General features: G+C 62.9%; 6 protein-coding genes across 6 annotated transcripts; all 6 read right to left on the bottom strand.

Annotated features, from left to right (window-relative positions):
• Positions 1 to 446: 446 nt before the first annotated feature.
• Positions 447 to 1154, bottom strand: LMXM_15_0590 (conserved hypothetical protein; the record flags this gene model as incomplete). Its single annotated transcript, XM_003873534.1, has 1 exon — positions 447 to 1154. The coding sequence occupies one exon, from the start codon at positions 1152 to 1154 to the stop codon at positions 447 to 449; it is 708 nt and encodes a 235-aa protein (XP_003873583.1).
• A 662-nt stretch (positions 1155 to 1816) lies between these two features.
• Positions 1817 to 2794, bottom strand: LMXM_15_0580 (conserved hypothetical protein; the record flags this gene model as incomplete). The annotated part of the gene is made up of 1 exon (XM_003873533.1): positions 1817 to 2794. The coding sequence occupies one exon, from the start codon at positions 2792 to 2794 to the stop codon at positions 1817 to 1819; it is 978 nt and encodes a 325-aa protein (XP_003873582.1).
• Positions 2795 to 4419: 1625 nt separating this feature from the next.
• Positions 4420 to 5418, bottom strand: LMXM_15_0570 (hypothetical protein, unknown function; the record flags this gene model as incomplete). Its single annotated transcript, XM_003873532.1, has 1 exon — positions 4420 to 5418. One exon carries the CDS (start codon positions 5416 to 5418, stop codon positions 4420 to 4422), a length of 999 nt encoding a protein of 332 aa, XP_003873581.1.
• Positions 5419 to 7388: 1970 nt separating this feature from the next.
• Positions 7389 to 9008, bottom strand: LMXM_15_0560 (conserved hypothetical protein; the record flags this gene model as incomplete). Its single annotated transcript, XM_003873531.1, has 1 exon — positions 7389 to 9008. One exon carries the CDS (start codon positions 9006 to 9008, stop codon positions 7389 to 7391), a length of 1620 nt encoding a protein of 539 aa, XP_003873580.1.
• A 1115-nt stretch (positions 9009 to 10123) lies between these two features.
• On the bottom strand, positions 10124 to 15415 carry LMXM_15_0550 (hypothetical protein, unknown function; the record flags this gene model as incomplete). Its single annotated transcript, XM_003873530.1, has 1 exon — positions 10124 to 15415. One exon carries the CDS (start codon positions 15413 to 15415, stop codon positions 10124 to 10126), a length of 5292 nt encoding a protein of 1763 aa, XP_003873579.1.
• Positions 15416 to 17160: 1745 nt separating this feature from the next.
• LMXM_15_0540 (conserved hypothetical protein) lies at positions 17161 to 19197 on the bottom strand (the record flags this gene model as incomplete). The annotated part of the gene is made up of 1 exon (XM_003873529.1): positions 17161 to 19197. The coding sequence occupies one exon, from the start codon at positions 19195 to 19197 to the stop codon at positions 17161 to 17163; it is 2037 nt and encodes a 678-aa protein (XP_003873578.1).

The following is a 19197-nucleotide window of genomic DNA, read 5'->3' as shown; positions in this document are numbered from 1 at the left end:
TAAGGCGCGAGGGAGGGAGGGAGGGAGGGAGGGGTAGTGAAGGGTGGTGAAGCTGATCGAGTGGTGCACAGCGCAGAAGACGAGGCGCCCTGCAGGACGGATCACCCCGCCGCGGGAGCGGCACACCGGCGTGCGGCAACGGGAAGGAGAAGCCGTGAAGGGTGCTTGGGGTACACGTACCTGTGCCACCCCCCCACACACACGCATACATAATAGCAAGAAGAGAGTGAGGGGAAGAGCGAGTGAGTGAGCACGTCGCAGAAGTAATGAAACATCGCACGAGAGGTAAGCATACATACCCATCGACACCGTACACACGCACACACACACACGCACACGCAAGCACACAGGTTTCCGCTGACACAGTGAGAGGCAGCGAGCGAGTTACTCACGAGCGTCCGAAACAACGGAGAGACCCGCACGGCGCACGCCGCTGCCCGAGATGCCTACTTTGGCGTATAGTCATAGCCGAACAGAAACGCGTGTTCATCGTCCTCTGGCTTACGATAGGCACCGATCTGGCGACGGCGCACCTGGCGGTACGGGGAAGACGACGCCTCTAGTGACGACGCCGACGCTCGGCCGGTTGCACCGGCTGCCCACCCCACAGCCTGCGCGGTGGTGACCGGCCCCCTCGGATAGCGCTGCTGCAGCGTGTGGTGTCTGCAGCGAGCCTGAAGGTATTCCTGCGTGACGGAGCGGGCACAACGAGCAAAGGGGCTGTCGCTTGGGTCACCCGTACCCGTTGTTGTCCCTGCCGGCGCTGCTTCTGTGGCGGTGTTGTGCTGGGGAGACGAGGAGGACGCCGGTGCCGCTGCTGCGTCGCTTACAGAGGACGGAGGCGCCTTCTTGTACAAGGTGCTGTACAGTTCTGGGTTGTGTTCGGGGTTCACGTACGCCTCGTGCCGCGCTGCATCACGCGCGCGCGTCTGCTGCACCGCTTGCAAAGCTCGATTTTCTTGGTTGTGCTGTGGGTCGTACGTCGCGTCCCACTTATCTCGAATCCGCTCCTCCTGTTGCACCTGGTTGGCCCAGCAGAGCGAGGAGGCTTGGGAGCTCTTCATACCCATGGCGATCGTACTGGCCGGCGCGTGCGAGCGAGCGTACAGCTCCGGGTCGATGGAGTACATGAACGCATTCTTCTTCTTCGGCATGGCTGGTGTGGGTGAGTGAGGATGGGTGTGCGGCACGAGCGCTCGACGGTGTGTTTGTGGGATGGAGAGAGAAAGGGAAGCCGCAGAAGGGCGGCTGTCACCGTGATGGCGGTGTTGGCTGCTTGGCTTGCTGGCGCCCGTGTCCAGATGGCGGGGATGGGGACCGTGGCGGCCGTTAACAGGGCCTCGTCGCTCGAGCGGGACCGGCGGACGCCAATGTGTGAGAGGGAGGGGAGGAGGTGGGCAGAAGAGAGAGGCGCTGAGCACCTACATGCAGAAACATATCCCCTCGACACAGTGCGCACTAACCTCGTCACGCAGAGAGGACGGGGCGAGGACGAGGAGCAGCGCCATCACCCTATCACAGCTGAGGCGCCCACGCGCATACACAGGAGCTCGTGTTGGACGAACTTTGTGCTGCCGACGGTGAGATGAAGAGCTGAAACACCACAGTCTGCTGCCTACTCATACACGCATGCGCACGCGCGGTCAGCAACGCAGAGCACAACAGAAAGTGAAGGCCAAGCGACAGCGGCACGTGGACCAATGCATCACAGCCACTCTGGTGCCCGCGTCTCGGCCCGCCACTCATTCCGCACACACATACACACACACACACACACACACAGACACGCAGTCATGAGCACTCACGCCGTTTCTCATCACCGCTGATGCGCCTTCCACAGCACAGCGTTCTCTGGCATCTTTACTTTCACCTGGTGCCCAAGCACATCCTCCCGCACGGGCGCCCAGCCGGAGTAGCTCATCACCTGGTAGCGCAGTACCACCTCAACCGTGTTGCCGCCGAGAGAGGTGTCGTCAAAGGCGTCCACAAAGTACTTGAATGAGTCGTTCAGCACGATCCGCTTGTCGATGTGGTCAATGTACACGGAGGGGTGATCGTGATCGACATTGCGCAGAGTCTGCTCGAAGGCAGCGAGCTGCTGCCGCTCTTCGTCCGTCAACATCTGCGTGGCGGCGGGAGAGGCCCTGGCCGCCACCGTCGCTCTCCCGTTGCCGCTTCCCGGTAGCGCCGCGCTCCGCTCTTGGCGACGCAACTTCGCCAACCGCGCGAGCTTCGCTGGCAGTGACACCGGGCGCAGCACCGCATCGAGCAGGACGACGTCATTCTGAGATGCCGACGTCGACGGAAAGCGGGCAATGAAGGAGATGTAGATAGCTTTCGTGTTCCAGTCCCAACAGGGGGAGAAGTCCACCGAGCCAGAGAGGTACAGCGCGACGCGATCGATGGTGCGTACGCCGAGCTCGAAGCCTTTCGGTAAGCGCTGCCGCTGCCATGTCTTGCGCTGGCGATCTTCCTCGCTGTCCTCAGGACGATCCACCGTGTCCACGATCTTAATATTCGGCGGGAGCATTTTTTCCGCGCTTCTGCGGCCATCGCTGCCGGTGCCGGGGCGGTAGTAGATGGCCGCATCCGGGATCTCTGGAGACAGCAGCGTAGGGCTGCGCACGTGGTACAGCGGCGAGAGGCTCGACACACGCACGTCCGAGGCGAGCGGACGCGGGCGCAGCACCAGGTCTCGCAAAATCGTCGAGCTGGCCGTTAGGACTGCCGTGACGAGTAGGGCCGACACGGTCGAGGCAACGATGTCGCAGGAGCGCTGTCGCATCGAGTGCATGGCTACACTCCTGAGCTCGCGTTGGTGCAGATAGCCGTCGGTGTCTGAACTCGGCTTCTCTGCTGCTCCGTCCGTACACGGCAGCGACGGGAGGGGGTGGAGGTGGGAGGAGGAGGGAGGGGGAGAAGCACGCGTGCGCAGGACTGCTGCAATCCTGATCTCTTCCAAGTCCCAAGAGACCAGGAAGAGGCAGTGAAGGAGAGACAGAGACAGAGAGAGGGAGGGAGAGTGCGATGAGGATGATGTGTGTACGTCGGGGTGCGAGAGCGGCGCAGAGGAGGGCGTGGTGGGTGGGCGTTCTCTCTATGTGGACACACGCCACCTCACGCACATTGCTGCCCCATGGGCACACTGCAAGCGTGCTGATGTAGCTGGCGTGAGGTGTGTTCGGCAAGGAGAAGAGAGAGGCGGCGGGGGGGGCAAGGCAGCCAAATACCGAGGGAGGCAAGAGAGGGCCGCATGGTAGTTTCCGCCCTCTCTGGCATGAACAACACGTTCGCATCTCGGTTGCCCCCTCGATAGCCCCGTTGCCACACAAGGACGCACCAAGCATCAGGACTGCCCGACTCGTGCGCATCGCCCTTTCCCTCTGCTCCGCAAGCATGATTCGCGAGAGGGGAGGGGGGAAGCACACGGGCCTCAAGGGGGAACGCGAGCCCGTCAAAGAAGCACAACAATAAAGCATGACGCACCGTTTCTTTGTTCAGTTTCGGACGGGGGGGGGGGAAACGGCGTCCACGTGATGCCGCGCTTGGGTGCCAAACACCGCCAGAAGGTCGGTGAGGGAGGGGAAGGGAGTAGGAAGGGAGAAAGTCAAGCCAACCCGCTGTAGCTAAGAGGGCGAAAAAGGCGGGAGGGGCGGGTGGGTTGGTGGCGGGTTGACGTGAGATGTATGCGTGTGCGCGTTGAGGGCGGTGTACCCCCTTTTCCCCCGTCCAACGCAGCCACGCCAAAGGCACAGGTACTCCATCTTACCTCTCACGTGTGCGCGCCTCTGCCCCCCGCCTCCGTCTGTCTTTCCGCAAGAATGACGTCACGGACGCAGTTCGGAAGATATCGTCTAACAAAGGTTAATATAGGAAGAGAAGGTGATGTTTCGTGATGAGAATTGTGGTGGTGAGTCCACGCGACGCCAAATCGCCAGCGCAATGATGCCACTGTTGCTGCCATGCGCGCCTTTACCAAATCGGAAGCACATCTCGGCATCTATCTACGCACCCTCACACTGCCAACGACGCACACCTATGCTTTTACATCACTATATATGAGAACAGACACATCAGTCGAATGTAGCGAGAAGATGCGCACAACTCTCGGCACCGTTCCGCACTTTTCTCTCTCGTATCCACATCGTGTGCGCGTGTTCACTGCTCTGCCACCGGACATGATCTGAAAGCGCCGCTCCGACGCAACACCAGCCCGCGACCTCGCCGCCGATACCAGCAGCGATACATTACTCTGGGTCCCTCATGCTGTAAATGCTCGGCGTTTTGGCGGAGGTGGTGGGGCTGTCACGCACGGAGGTGTGTGTGTGTGTGTACACCCCTCCTCCTCCTCCCCCCATGTCACGAGGGAGGACTGGAAGTAGCCGAAAACGGAAAGCCAAAGGAAAAGGGAGGGGCCCACTACATGCACAGGTGCACAGCCAACACTGACAGCGCGGCCACTGTCAGCAGCCGAGCCACGAACATCGCCGGCGATGAGACGCTGTTGCCGTTCGAGTCGGGGTGGAGGAGGCACTTGCTGCTGATGTACGTGAAGACAAGTTGCTCGCCAGACAAAGCAGTGCTTCCAGCGTCGTTGCTGCTGCTTGGTTCGCGTTCAATGCGTGCGTTGCAGCAGATATTCGCCGCGCTGCGCATGTCAAGGGAGCAGTGGTACTCGCCCGTGCGAGGGAGATCTAGCAGTTTCAGCCCGCACGCCACCTTTCGAGTAGTCGAGGGCTCAGCACTGCTGCTGTCAAGAGGACCGGCGGCAAAGTGCTGGCAGCACATGCGCGGCACGCTATCGTAGAGATACGTGTCCGTGTACATGTTCAGGAGGTCATTCTGGCAGAAGGCGCGGATGGCCGGCAGGAGCATCGGAGTCACCATGCATGCGGTCGAGGTCGTGTCATCGCACATCGATTCCGGCCGCAAGCCAGAGTTGTGACTCACCTCTTCCGAGCTCCAGCCGTCGAGGGGCGGTACGGCAGGGGCCTCTGTTGTGGTGGCGGCTGCGTGGCAGCACGTCAACGAGGCACCGCCATCCTGCGTCTCCGGGAACCACGGGCTTGTGCTGGAGCTGCTGCTAGAGGACGCCGCCGCATAAGTGGCGCACACCGCCGCCGTGTCGCAGGAAAAGGAGGTTATGTCAAGGCACTTGCCGAGGTCCGTCTCGTGCATATTCTTGCAGCAGTGCCTGCGCGTAACGCAGAGGTTCCTGACAACGCAGTCCGTGGTTCTCTGCATGTGGGGGAAGTGGTCGGCGTAAGCGGAGCACTCTGAAAAGGCGCGGGTGGTAATCTGGTACGGCGCGTGCGCGGCGCTCACATGGGCCGCCGCCGTAAGGAGCGCGAGGGTTCCTAGCAGAAGCGGCACAAGTCGCATTGGGACCGGCAGCGCCGCTGAGAGGAAGAGGGTCATGGTGTCTGGTGGAGTCCTCTCTCCGTGTATGTGTGTGTGTGCACCGACTGCTTCGCTTTCGCTACTCGCGCAGCGGCGATATGACGGGATGACAGGTCACACACACACTCACGAGCACGTGTGCACACGATTCCCGTGCGCAGAATATATTTGTGCCGAGGGCACCGCTTCACACGTGACAACAACGGCCACCACCATCACCACCAACCACCACCACAAGAACCAAACAGGAGCCCCCCAGAAAGAGAGAGAGAGTCGTGACGTTCGTCGTGAGCAGGACGGGCCGAATGAAAGAATGGCGAGGGCGAGGATGTTGATGAGAATGAGGGTATATTCACACACATAAATACATGTACATATATCTATATATGTGTATATATACATATATCTATATATATATATATAGATGGATAAGCTGAGCGGCGAAAGAGATACGGAGGAGTGCGGTGAGGCCAGCGAGAGTCCTGGAAAGGTGTGTGTGTGTGAGAGGGGGGAGGGGAGAGAGGAGGGGGGTCCTGGAAGGGCGTGTGTTGCCATGCACATGCCACACACGCGCCTACAAGCGGATCGAACGAAAAAGGCAGGCCGCGAGGGCGAGGCTGAAGAATGAGTGTAAAAAAACCCGTACACATGCACACACGCACGAGAGGGTCTGTATGTCGGCGTGTTGGCGTGTGTTGTTGGGTAAAGGAAAAGAATAGGAACACGAGAAGACGAGGCAGAGGGAGGGTGTCAAGCGACACACAGGAGAGGAGGTAGCACGTGTGTGTGTGCGCGCGAAAGGGGTGGAGGTGGGGGCTATGCGGTTGTGAGGGGAGGGGAGGGGAGGGTGGTGATGGTGAATGGAGCGATGCTCGAGTGCGAGAGAGGGCAGAGAGAGAGAGAGGTATGGTGCGCCTCCTCTACGCCACGCCCAACAATACGACGCTCCGCTTCCGCTGACCTCGGCGCGAGAGCCGAAGCAAGGAAAAGACCTGGTTCGCAGTCGCCGCCGTGGTGATGAGAGAGCCGTTTTGCCCCGCGGCACTCGGTGTGACGTGTGCGTGGTCGATGTGCAGATGGGGGAGGGGGTGGGTGGGTTGCGCTTCACAGACAGGTGGGCCAAGTAACCAGCAGGGACGCCAGCAGCGACAAGAGGAGGAAAGGAGTTCAGCTGCCGCCCCGCTCCACCGCCAACAGGTCCAACGGAGACGATCAGTGGATGGCGCGTGCAAGGGGCGGGGCGGTCGTGATGCGCATGGGCAAGGAACGGCCAGGCCGCGCAAAGGGGAGGGGGAGGGGGAGGGGGAAGTGAGTCAGAGAAAGCGGGACAAGAGGAGGGCAGTGAAGAGTTGAAGGGCGTTCTGACGATCGGTAAGTAAACCGCGACGAAGGAGGCGCAAGCGCCGTGCGAGAAGGGGGGCTGATGGAGGTGCGCGCGTGCGTGTGCGTGTGCGTGTGATGACGCCGTTGTGGCAGCATGGCATCTATGCAGCAACGTAGAGGCAGAAAATAGGCCGTCTTGCCTCTTCTTGTCCTCGCTTCATTCATTCATTTGGGATATTGTCCACATCACGCAACTGCCACGGTGAACGACGTGCCCGGCGTGCAGTCGGCGGTGGCGGAGGGGTGGGTGGGAGGGTGGTGTATGTGAGGCTCCACCGCCACCATCAGGGGAGGACCAAAACACACACACACACACACACACACAGAGGGAGAGAGAAGCAGCCCGATGGAAAAGAAAGGCGTGATACGATCACGCACAGACCCACGGACGCAGACACGTACGTGCACAAAGGGCAGCGATACATAACGCACCACACACAAGCGCTGACGTGAGGCCGAGGTCGTCACGGCAGCCAGCAGCACACGAAGATGAAAAAAAAAGACTACAAGAACCAACGACGCACAGGCGATTGCTGCCAGAGCGTGGAAGAGAGGGCGGAGGGGGAGATGTTCCCCTCTTCGCCCATTGCTTGGCGCTCCCTCTCTTAGGTTTCCGCTGACGGTGTCGCGCCTGCGATTGCGTTGGCCGTCGCCCACAACACGCGCTGCGCCTGCAGCTCCGCCTCCATCAGCTCCGACAGTGCACGGATGCGTTTTTTTAATGCGGCGTTCTCCTTGAGCAAGACACTCTCGGCGCTAGCGCTGTCTGTGCTAGCGTGCCCCATGCCGTGTCCTGTTGCCGTGTGCCGCTCGACCAGAGCGAGATGCTGGAAGGCCTGACGCAACACTGCTGCCAGCTGCTTCGCAGAGGCTGCTACTGCTGGCTCAGTGCTCTCCTGCTCCTTGTCCTCCGGCACCTCGTCGCATGCCTGGCACACCCACTCGTAGAGAGACCTGGAGAAGGACTTCGGAGGCTGTGGCGGCGGCAACGACAGTGGCGCTCCGGGCACCTTTCCAGCATCGCCACCACCGGCGGCGACAGCTCTATCATCGCCGGCAGCCTTTCGATAGGCTGCCGTCCGCACCGCTGCTGCTGCTGCGTTGTTGAGTCCATTATGCACGCCACTGACGGTGAAGGCAGCATCCGTCTCGCCGCCGCCGCTGCTACCAGCTTCTCTCAAAGCATCCGCTGCTACCCGTCGCCAGTGACGAGCCTCTTCGTGGGCGTGCTGCAACTCGGTCTTGTACGCCGCTACGAGTTCATCGTCCGTGCTGCTCTTCCCGAGAATTGTGTCCACGTAGCTACGCAGCGTGTCGAGCTCCGACTTCATCGTCTTCGCCCGTGCCTGCAGCGCCGATGACCTCATTCGTTCTTCGTTCCGTTGTTGTTGTAGCTCAGCGAGATCGGCGGTGAGCTGGCGCTGCTGCGCTGCCCGCTGTTGCTGCATGGCGCTCAGCCGATCGCGCGCGTCATCGTCGACATCGCGGCGTGGCCGACGCACCTGGGTGGTGGTGGTGGTAGTTGCAATGGATCGAGCCTCAGCCGCGGGGTCGCCACTCGCGCCTAGGAATGCGCGGACGGAGGCGGGCAGCGAAAGCGGGTCCATGCAGGCATCCACGCCGTTCTCACTGCTGCTGTGCGCCGCAGCCATCTCCTCCACCTCCCGCTGCGCGTCCTTCAGCTTGCTTTTCAGGAGAACAATCTCCTCCGCGCGACCGCGCCAGCCACCCCCGTCCGCGCCAGAGGCCGACTTAGCACCGGCAGCAGCTGCCGCTGACCCGCCGCTGCTCGAGGCGGCAGTCGCACGGCGGAGAAGGCGGTCCACTTCCTTTGTGTCATCACGCAGACCGACTTCGCGCTGGATGAGGGAGCGCAGAGCAACGTTCTCCCGCTGCACCTCGGCCATGGCGAGCTGCTTCTGATGCAGCTTATCGTACACGCGCGCGACAGCAGCGGACGAGGCTGGTGCGGCCCCCTCCCCACCACTGGCTCCCCCGCCACTCTTGCCGCCACCGTTGCTGTTACAGCCGTCGTCCAGGCCGGCCGCTCCTGCCGCCGACTTAGCGCCCGCCTTCGCGCCTCGACCGCTAAGTGAGGAGACAGTCACGGCGGCGGCCAGTCGCTGCGTCTTCTCCTGCTCCGCCTGCAGCGCCTTCTGCGCCGCAGCGAGATGCTGCTGTGTGGTGCCAAGCTGCACTGTGAGGTCCTTGTTCTTTCGTATCATGGCTAGGTACTTGCCTTCCCAAACGTCCCCGAGCGCTCTCCCTGCCACAGCTCCAGTGACGCCCTTGCTGCCGCTGCTGCTGCACCCACCCGTTTCGCGGAGAGCGACCTCATGCAGGGCATCGCGCAACTGTTGGACTTCAGCCTTGCAGGCAGCGAGGAGCACCTCCGGTGAGGCGGTAGCGGAGGTGGTGGTGTGGGACGCCGAGAGCGACATGTGGTGCCCCTCTGGGTGAGCAGCCTCCGACTGCCCTCCGACACCCCCCTTCCTTCCTACACACGCACACACAGAAGCAGCGCTGTGCCCACTGGGATCGCGGCACCCGCTTGGCTCCCTTGCGCGAATTCACCCTCGACGCGGTTATGGAAAGACCCAGTGAAGAAAGATAATAGGCTGCCCTGGTGGAAGCCAGGGGCAGCGGACCCGTGAGCGTGTAGGAGCGTATGTGGCACGGAGGAGGGGGGAGAGAAAATGCAGATGGCTTGGCGGGAAGAGGGGGAGGGGGCAACAGAGAAAGGGAGAGGGTTCGGTGCACAAGGCGGCGGCATCGACACAGGCGAGGGTGGATCGATGACGCGTGATAGACGGAGGAGGCGGAGCAGGGGCCGAGAGTTCCATGCCTCCCACCATCGTGTCCCATCTCATCGCCCCCTGCCTCGCGCTTTGCGCACGGGAGACCCAAGCGCTGAAGGAGCGAGGCAAGGGAAAAATAACACCAACAACAAACAACACAACAGGCGTCGCGTTGTGCCGTTCGTGAGGGGTAGGGATGGCGCATGTGATAGGCGACGCGGACGAGTTGGCGAGGGAGGCGCTCAGGTGCCACACGCACGCCGCTCCGCCCCCCTCCCCCCGTCAGGCCCGCGTCTTACCCTTCCTATTGTTTTTCGTCCGTTTCGTTTTCGCTCTTCCCCGCCCGCGCAGCTGCGGCTCGTGGCGAGCGAGGCTCGACTATGTTCCGTTGATGCAGCATCACCGGCGGCCCATACATGCAGGTGGATGCGTGTATCGTCTGACAAGGACATGCCACGTGGCCGGAGAATGAGGGAGGGGCTGAGGGTGCGGTGACAAAACAAGAGAGGCACACACACACACACACACACACCTGCGCGCCATCACGCTTGCCACGCTTCGCACAATGCTTCCATCCACTCCGTGTACCGCGCGGACGCCACGATGGAAACGCTCAGCTGACGTACCTCGTCCGCCGTGCTCGCAGCCGTTGTTGTCGGCGGGTCTGCCAAGAGAAGATCGTCCTCCTTCGCTAGCAGGGCAAGCAGTGTCCCGCTGGTGCTAGAGTGTGATGACCCGCGAAACGCTGCTGGCAACCATGACGTGGAAAACGGGTCTCGGGAGCACGGGAGGTACCCGAGGAGGCTCTGCCACGGCGGGCGTGAGGACTGGGGTCGTGAGGGGATGTGCCACGCCGATGGTGACTCACATAGGCTGGCGGTCGAGCGAGGGGGGCGGCCGCGCTGAAGATCACGACTCCGGCGCTCCTCGCCGTTATCAGATGATGCGGCAGCGCTGCACTCCTCACAGCCCGCCCACACGCGACTTGCAGCCTCTAAAGGACCGAGCAGGGCACCGTCCCAGAACGGCGTTAGGCGCAGCGCCTCCCACGCTGTAAGCGTGTCGCTAACTGGCGGCAGCGGCACTGTGGCACTCGCCTCCTGCACCGTCTCTGATGGCTGCTGCAGCGGCTGTATCACCAACATAATCGCGAGCACGTCACACAGCACGGCAGGTGGAGGGTTGAAGTAGTCGTGCAGCACGTCATCAATGACGCTGGCGACCGCGTAGAGGCACTGGACAACGCACAGTAGTGACTGTGGCCGATGCTGCTGCTGGTGGTGGTCGGGCAGACCTCCGACGGAGCTCGCCGCAGCCGCTGCCGCCGACGACGACGACGCATGTAGCTGCAACAGCGCTCGCACGAGGGCAATGAAGAATGCACCGATCCCAAATTGTGCTTCCGTTGACAGCGGTGCTGGTATCGGGTGTGTGGTGGTGATCGCGATGGGAGGGGAGGCGGCAGCGTGGTGGCCGCGTCCGGCATCACCGACGAGACGAGCGGCATGAAAATAAGTCGCCGTCGGGACAGAGCCCAAGCTGAATGCTTGCCGAGTGCCGTTCGGCTGCGGCGGCACGGACGCACTTGCGGATGCGCGGGAGGCTGGGAGGAGTGCCCCGGCTGCCGTGGTTGTTGACGCCAGCGTGCCTGCCCTGTCCACCGAGCGACTGGCAGACGACAGGACGCCGTGGCTGCGGGTGCGCGTGCTGTCGTGGTGGTCAACGCTACTCCTTGATGCTGCCGCTGCCGCTGCCACGGCACGAACACGGCTGGTGGCGGTAGCCCCCCTTTGTGCTCGATGCGCCTCCAGCAACAGCCCCGTGATCGCCTGCAGAGCATCGCACCAAAGGTCTCGGGGAGGGGCAGAGGCGGCGACAGCAGCCGCGATGCCACCGCCCCCACACGAGATGACACTCGCGTCCACCACCTCCACGCTGTCGAGGTCTGGAGCTGCGAACTGCGCCAACGCCGCTGCAAGGGCTCGGCAGCCAACGTAGGAAACGACAACCAGAAGTGCCTCGGTAAGGTGACACGTGGCTGCGGCCGCTGCTTCATCGAAGAAGTCGTCCACGCTGCTGTATGCATCGGCTGCCACAGCCGGCACCGGTGCATCAGCATCGTCATCGCTCGCGCCCATTCTCAGCGGTCTGTCCGGTGCCGCTTCTGGTGCACCTGCGCCGGTGCGATCCCATAGTGAGCGACCGCGGGCAAAGGACAAGGTGTCCTGGCGACGCCAAGACGCACCGGCGCCCCCAGCGCGCGGGTCGGCGTGTCCATCAGCTGTACCGTCCATAAGGACTCTCGATACGCTGCTGACGGACACCGTCACAGTGCTCGTCGCCGAGCCATGACGCTGCAGCATCTGTGCTGCACACCCCGGCTCGCCGCCCCAGCGAGCCTCCACCACGCCGAGTCGCAACTCCTGCATCGTGCGTCCACTCAACATCGCCATCTGGAAGAAGCGCGGCTGCGTCTGCAGCAGGTGCATCAGGGCGAAGCAGCTGGCGAGAAGGGACACGGGATCGAGCCGGCGCAGGACACCATCTGCCGGCGGCAAGGAGGGCGATGCGGCGGCATTCACGCAGCGGCGATTCGAGCGCAGCGCCACATCCAGCGCACGATCACGGGCGCGAGTAGTCTGGTTGTACAGCGTGAACCACGAGGCGCCTCCTGCCACCACCGCACCCACCGAGCTGGGCGTTGCGGAGGTGCGATGGACGGCGTTGCTAAGAAGAGCCAACGAGGATGACGGGGCAGCAGAACGTGTCCTCGACACTTTTGTGTGGCGGCCTCGAAGACGGTCTTTGTCGGCCTGCTCGCTGCTTGGCAGCACTCGCCCGTTGACTGGGAGGCGCAACTGCCGGATCAGCCCTCGCAGGTGCCACTGCGCCAGTGCCCCCACGGCTACCACGGAGCTAGCTGACTCCTCGCCACTGTCGGTGCTATCCATTGCCATGGACACGCCAGCGATACTGTTGGTGGCGCTGCTACTGCACACGCTGCTGCGCACACTTACACCGGCTGCCGTCGCCGCTGGCGCCTCGTGGCGCTTGCTGAAGCCGAAGTCAGGGAGGCTTGGTCGCGGACTGGCGACTTGCCTTGCCAACGGCTCAGAGGGTGAGCCACTAAGAGCAGTAGCGCCGGTGCTGTGCGCAAACTCCGCCTCCGCGGCATGACGACTCAGCAGCGCCTCACCAAGCAGCACCGCGAGCCGTGACGCCGCCGCCGTTGTCGAAGATGAGCTGAGACACAGCACGCAACACGCCATCAGAGTGGCCAGCGCTGGCGTCCAATCCCGCGGCACGCGCGCCGGTAGCTCCCATAGGTGCTCCATCGACCGAGCAGGCGCGTAGTAGTCGTTGCTGGCGCGCGTGAGCCGCTCACCATCTCCGGCGTCCTCGGCAGCTGCCGCTGACGCATCCCCGCTTGCATGCATCGCGGGCAGCGTTCCATAGACGCGAGACCCGTGGTGCAAGCTGCTTGTGCGCGGTGTGTAGCGAAGAGGTGCGGGCGCATGCACAGAAGACGGAGCTGATGACATTGGGGGCCGCGGCGGCGGGGGTGACGGGGTGGAAATCGTTGTGCCTCCTGCCGCTGCTGCGGATGTTGTGGTGGCGGGGCCGGCTGTAGAGGATAGCAGCGCTGCATGTGCCGATAGTCTAGTATCCTCATCGAGGGATCGAGCATGCCACTCCCCTTGGCTCTTCTCATGCGGTGCCGCAGTGTCATCGTCATCTTCCTCTGACCAAAGTGATTCCCCTAGGTGCACGGGTTTCGCGGCAGCAGTGGCAGAGGGGGCGCCACTAGACGAGTGTCGGTCACGTCGAGACTCTCTGTCAGCCTCATCGCTGCTGTTGCGTCTCGTCGGATCCGCGGCTGCCACCCTGCCGGAGGGAGGAAGCGAGCCGATATTCATGTGCGGCGACGCGAACATGGCCGCCGTCGCCGTCGCCGTGGTCGCGGTGCAAAGCTCAGCCATGCGCTGCTCGCGTCGATGCAGCTGGGTGCGCAGCTGATAGGCGGTCACACTGCACAGCGCCAAGATCATCTCTGGTGATTGCCAGAGGATGCTGAGGTCCTGTCGGTGCTGCTGTCGCAGGACTCGGTGGATAGCGCGCTCCGCTGCGGCGAGCAGGCGGTGCTGGTGGCGGTGCGCCATCTCAAGACGCTCAGCGAGGAGGAGCTCGTAGCGGTGTTGAGGCTCAGTCGCCGTCACCTCGGAAGTCGAAGGGGCGCGGGGAGGACCAAACACGCGGCTGTCGCGGTGCCGAGCGAGAAAGAATGCCATCACATCACGTAGCATCGCCACTGTGCCTCCACCAACAACTGCACAGCTCGACGGTGGCAGCTGCGGCGGTTCGCCAGAATGGCCGCCCTCCTGGGGCCAGATGTCGTCACACGTCTCCTCGCCTATGGCACACATGACTTCTGCAAGCGCGAGCACCTCCGCGGTGGTGAGCGGCGCGCAGTCTTGTCGGTTCCTTGTGGTACCAGCACTTGCAGGGGTGCTGCCGCCAGGCTCCGGCTGCACGGCGCCGCCCGAGCCGCTCATACCCGCTTCCCACCACCAAAGATCTGACGGACGCTGCCCCGCCGCCACCGGCGCGCCACCTTGGCGGGGCCTCCCTGCCACACTCAGCCACACTCCCGTCATCTCCAGCGTCCACCGCGCCTCCATCGAATCTTCCTCGTCCACCACGCCGGCGCCTGATGGCGGTGCCGCTGCCGCTGCCGCTGCCGCTGCTGCTGTGCTGGCACGTCGACTCACGTGGGAGAGACACGAAACGAGTGTGTCCGACAAGAGACGAGCTGTGTGCAGCCATCGCTTGACCTCGCTGCAGCACAGACCTTGATGCACTAGACGATGAATACGCTTTTGGCATTCTTCCTCCTCGGTGGTGCTCTCGCCGTCATCGGGACGACGACACGGGCATTCCTGTAGCGCCTCCACAACGGAGATCACCACAGCACAGGCGGTGCGCCGTCGCTGCAGGAGCAGAGGCATGTAGAGTGGCAGCAGTTGATGAAGCGCGGCACGACAACGTCGCCTCTGCCGCAGCGATAAGACGGCCGCTGATGTATTCGACGCGGTCGCGTTGGTGTCGGCTTTTTTCCTCGGCACCGTGACGTCTGTGACGTGCGTGTCGCCGCCGCTTCCCTCACTCACGCGCTGCAGTAGAGCGACAAGCAGTAACGGAAGGAAAGACGCGTGCAAGGCGTCCACGCGGGCCACCCCCTTCGGGGAGCTCAGCACTGACGGCAGCAACAACCCCTCATCAGATTGCCGCGGAGACGTACAGGCATTCCGTGGCTCAGACAGTGCTGCCGACCACGGAAGTGCCGTCAAGGACAAGGGCTGCCGCGTTCGCGCCGGCTGCCGCGGCGTCGTCGAGACCGAGGAAGCCGCCGGCTGCACTGCATCTACGCTGCTCATATCCTCGATGCTCTTGCCGGCGTCGCAGCAGCGATCGGAAAGTCGCTTCAGAACGGCTGCCACGAGGATCTGCTCCAGCTGACACGCCTGCATCACGGGGTCGCTCTCGGTGGAGCAGTGAGAGCTGGCGCGCGAAGTGTTGAGTGCGTGGTGCAGCGAGCTAGACGGTGTTGCCGCGGCGTTCGCCAGCTGCTGCATCACGGTCGGTGACACGCCAAGGAGGTCTGCCAAGGCGAAGCAACGAAGAAGGTGGCGCTGCTGCTGCCATTGGTGTTGCTCGGGAACGACATCATCGCTGGCGACAGCAGCCGTGGGCGGCGTCGACGTTGTCGTCGCCGATGCACCAGAAGCAGCAGCAGCCCCGGTGCGCGTCACTTCCGTGGACGCACGCAGACGCATGTGTGCTTCTCCGGCGGCGAGATGAACGTGCTCTAGCGGCAACGCAAGTAAAGCAAGCGTCAAAGCAGCCAGGTGGTGCGCAGGCAGCGACGACAGCAGCGATGGCGTGCAGCAGACGGGCCGTGTATGACCACCGCCCACGGCTCTCTGAATGGGGCGCGCGAGGCAAAGTGAGGCGACGAGGCGCGTCAGTGGTCCATCAGCAGGAGGGAGGGAGGGAGGGTGAAAGCAAGCAAGCAGGCAAGGGATGTGAGGGGAAGGGGCGATCGCACGCTGGGGATGCGTGCTCAACCACCGGAGGCGAGTATGCGGGTGTGGACACCGATATGAAAAGGGCCCGAGCACGCACGCACACCTCCCGAAGAAGCAGTGGGAGAGGGAGTCGGATAGGCGCAAAGGTGGGCAAGGAAGGGGGGCAGAGGCGGAGGCGGAGGCGGAGGAGAGGGAGGCACGTGCACGCTGTTACGGATGTCTGCAGAACAAAAACACACACACGCACACATGCACCGCCGTCGACGGGCCCACGAGGCACCACACAAGAGCGACTCTCGACACCCTCCGTTAGCAGAGAGGGAGCGATACAGCGAGGTATATCATGCGACTCCCCAGCACCCATCACCGAGGATACGGATACGTGTGCGAGTCGCCTGGCAGCGACTTCGACGCCCCTCCACGACGTCCTGCACCGCCATGCTGCCCACGTCGAGAGAGGGGGAGGGGAATACGCGTTCGGATACTCGTTGCTCGTCCAAGGCATGAGCGTGAGGAGGCCGTCAAGCGCCTTTGCTGCGGCTGTTTGGGATGGTGCACTGGTGTGAGAGAGGCGAGGGAGAGAGGGGACATCATTCGGAAAAGGAACGAGGGAGGGATGAAAACACTGTAGGCGAAATCGAGCTGGCGGTGGTGGCCGGTGGGTGTTGGTGGCGAGAGAGGGAGGAGGAGGGGGGGGGAGCAGCGCCACCCTGCATACATAGAGGGAGGGGGGAGGGAGGGAGGGAGAGGCCACACACACACACATGCACACGCACGCACAGAGGCATACATACATACGTATATATATATATACAGGCAGACACACGCTCACGCACACACACACACACATACACACACACACACAGACACACAGACACAGACACACAGACACAGGAGACGGACAAGCCCCGGAGGGCCACTCATGGAAAAACCCGAAAGCCAACCACATTGGGGTGAGGTGAGGTGGGGCAGAGACCGGCCAGCAACCAACCGACCGACCGACCGACCAAAACACTTACATCCCCGCTCAGAGGCAGACGCGCGGGGCACACAGCGATGGGAGATCGTTGTTCACATCATTGGGAGGGGGGAGTGGGGAGGGTGCCGCGTCGCGCCTGCGTTCTGTCTTTCGCTCGCGTCACTTACCGTGTCGGCTTCGACGAGGATTACATGACAGGCAGGGCAGGTATACGGAGAGATGTAGAGAACATCTACATGTACATGAGGTTTGGGTGGAGAGCGTGGAGCGGGTTTGGGAAGGTGGCGGGGGAGGAGGACGACAGGTCGGGGAGTCGTGAGCTGATGGCACCGCTACGTGAGCACACGCGCCTGCAAAACGCAGACACTCACTGGCGGGATTAGCAGCGGCATTGGAGCAGTGGTGGCTGCTATCGTCGCGTGCCTTGGTGGCACCGTGAAAGACTCAGCACGAAGCTGAGAGCGAGGTTGAGGGGGTGGGGTGGGGGGGGGGCAGAGACGCAGCGGCGATGCTCTTACACCATTTCTTCCTTGTTGCGTCGCTGCTGCATCTGACGCTTGCGCGCCTTCTGCTGCTCCCGCACCACCGTCGCCATCGACATCATCTTTAGCTCCTGCCGGTCATGAATCTCATTCTCCGGGTAGTCTTCCGTCAGGGCTGCTGCAGCCGCAGCAGTTGCCGCTGCGCCAGAGGCAGCCGCGCCAGCCGTGAATGTGTTGCTATCGGTGCTCCCAGCACGCCACGCCGTCGATGAGGAAACACCACCCGGCGCCCCCATAGAAACCGGTGGCGTGGAGACGCCGCCGGTGTGCGAGGGCGACCCGCCCGCGCGGGGTGCGGAAGAAATCTGCTGCTGCTGCTGCGGGTGGATGCGCTGCGCCTCCAGCACCTCGGGGACTCGCACATTCGTGCCAAGAATAACAAATTTGGCCCTGCTCATCGAGCGCACGACGGCGTCCAATTCTTCGGGGGACAGCTCCTCTAGCATCAGCTGTAGCTTGGCACCGCAGTTACGCAGCAGATCGATCGTTAGGCTTGTCTGAGTGGCGCTCCGCTGCTTGCGATGCTGCTGCGACGTGGCGGAGACGTCCGCAGCCGCGCTCGCCGCAACGGCCTGCGCGCCGGAGATGGACAGCTTCTCGGTCAGGTACTGCACACCGAGGTCCACCTCGCGGAGAAGCTGAGCGAGCCAGTTGTGCTTCTCTTCCGCCTCCTCGAGCTCGTCCTGCCGCTGGTGCAGATGCTGGCGGAATTCCTCGAGAACAAGGCGACGCTCGTGACGCCGGTCCGCGAGAAGGCCATAGTCGCTTGCATCGGTGCCGCCGGCTACCCCTGCGGCGTTCCTGCTGGTGTCGCCCTCGCCATCCTTGCTCTCGGCGCCGCACAACGTGCTGTTCTCCTTGTCAGCACCGCTATGCCTGTCACGAGCAGTCCGCATCACGCGCGCGGACACAAGAGCGTGACCGGCGCGGTGGTTCACCTCTTCCCACCTTGACTGCAGCGCCAACCTTTCGTTGTCGAGCTGCTGCATGCTGTCCTCGAGCTCGGCGGCCGTAGCGTTCAGCTGCACGTGGTGATCCGACCTCTCACGCAGCTTCGCGATGACGTCCGCGACGTTCGTGCCCATTGTCACATCGCGCAGGCGGAGGTACGCCATCTTCTCCCTCTGCAACTGCTCCACATCCGCCGGGCTGAGGGATGAGGCTGACGAGGCGCGGCTGCGGTGCCCGCGGCGACGGGTGTTGCCACCGGAGACGCCGTTCATGCTCTGCATCGCGCGCGCATGCCGCTCCTCCTGGTGGGCGATCTTCAGCAACAGTGCTTCGTGCTTCTTCGCCAGCTGCTGCCGCTTCGACTCGATAAAGACGCGGCGCTCCTCCAGGTCTTTGCGCTGCCTCTGCCGTTCTGCGACGAGCTGAGCTTTCAGGTCTGATACCTCCGCCTTGGCCGCGTCCCGCGCCTTGGCCGCGCTCTTCCAGACCGCCACCAGATCGCCCAGCTCCTTGTCGGCACACTGCAGCGCCTGCTCCGTCGACGACACCTGCGTGTTGAAGCCGGCCTGCTCCAGCTGCAGCCGCTCCAGAAGTGTCTCGTACGTTCGGCGAATCGTCTGAACTTCGTTGTGCTTCACAAGGCACTTGTCCAGGCGGTTCTCGAGGGCACGGATTTTGTGCGCGACGGCGGAGTCCTCTTCCAGCACGCCGTTGCCCTCCTGCTGGATGAAGTGGTTCTCCTCGACGGCTCGCTCGATCTCCTTGAGCAGCTCGGCATTCTTGCCCTTGACGGCGTTGAGGCTGCGCTTCAGCACGCACATTTTGTTATGCAGAAGTTCCTCCTCCTTGGCGTAGTGATCCTCGACGCTGATGTTGCGCTGGCCGCGAACGGTCTGCTGAAGCACCAAGCGTAGCTCCTTGTTTTCACGGCGGAGCGAGGTGAGCTGCTCATTGTTGCGGCGCACCTCGGCTTGCATCGCCTCCAGGTGGTTGCGCTGCTCCACATCGAGCACCGACTGGCGCTTCTTGGCGATGTTCTCACTCGCAGTGCCGTTCAT

This window comes from Leishmania mexicana, chromosome 15, assembly GCF_000234665.1.
Source record: "Leishmania mexicana MHOM/GT/2001/U1103 complete genome, chromosome 15".
In the NCBI taxonomy this organism is placed as follows: Eukaryota; Euglenozoa; class Kinetoplastea; order Trypanosomatida; family Trypanosomatidae; genus Leishmania; species Leishmania mexicana.
Note: the sequence above shows the minus strand (reverse complement) of the source record. Positions and strands in the feature narration are given on the sequence as shown.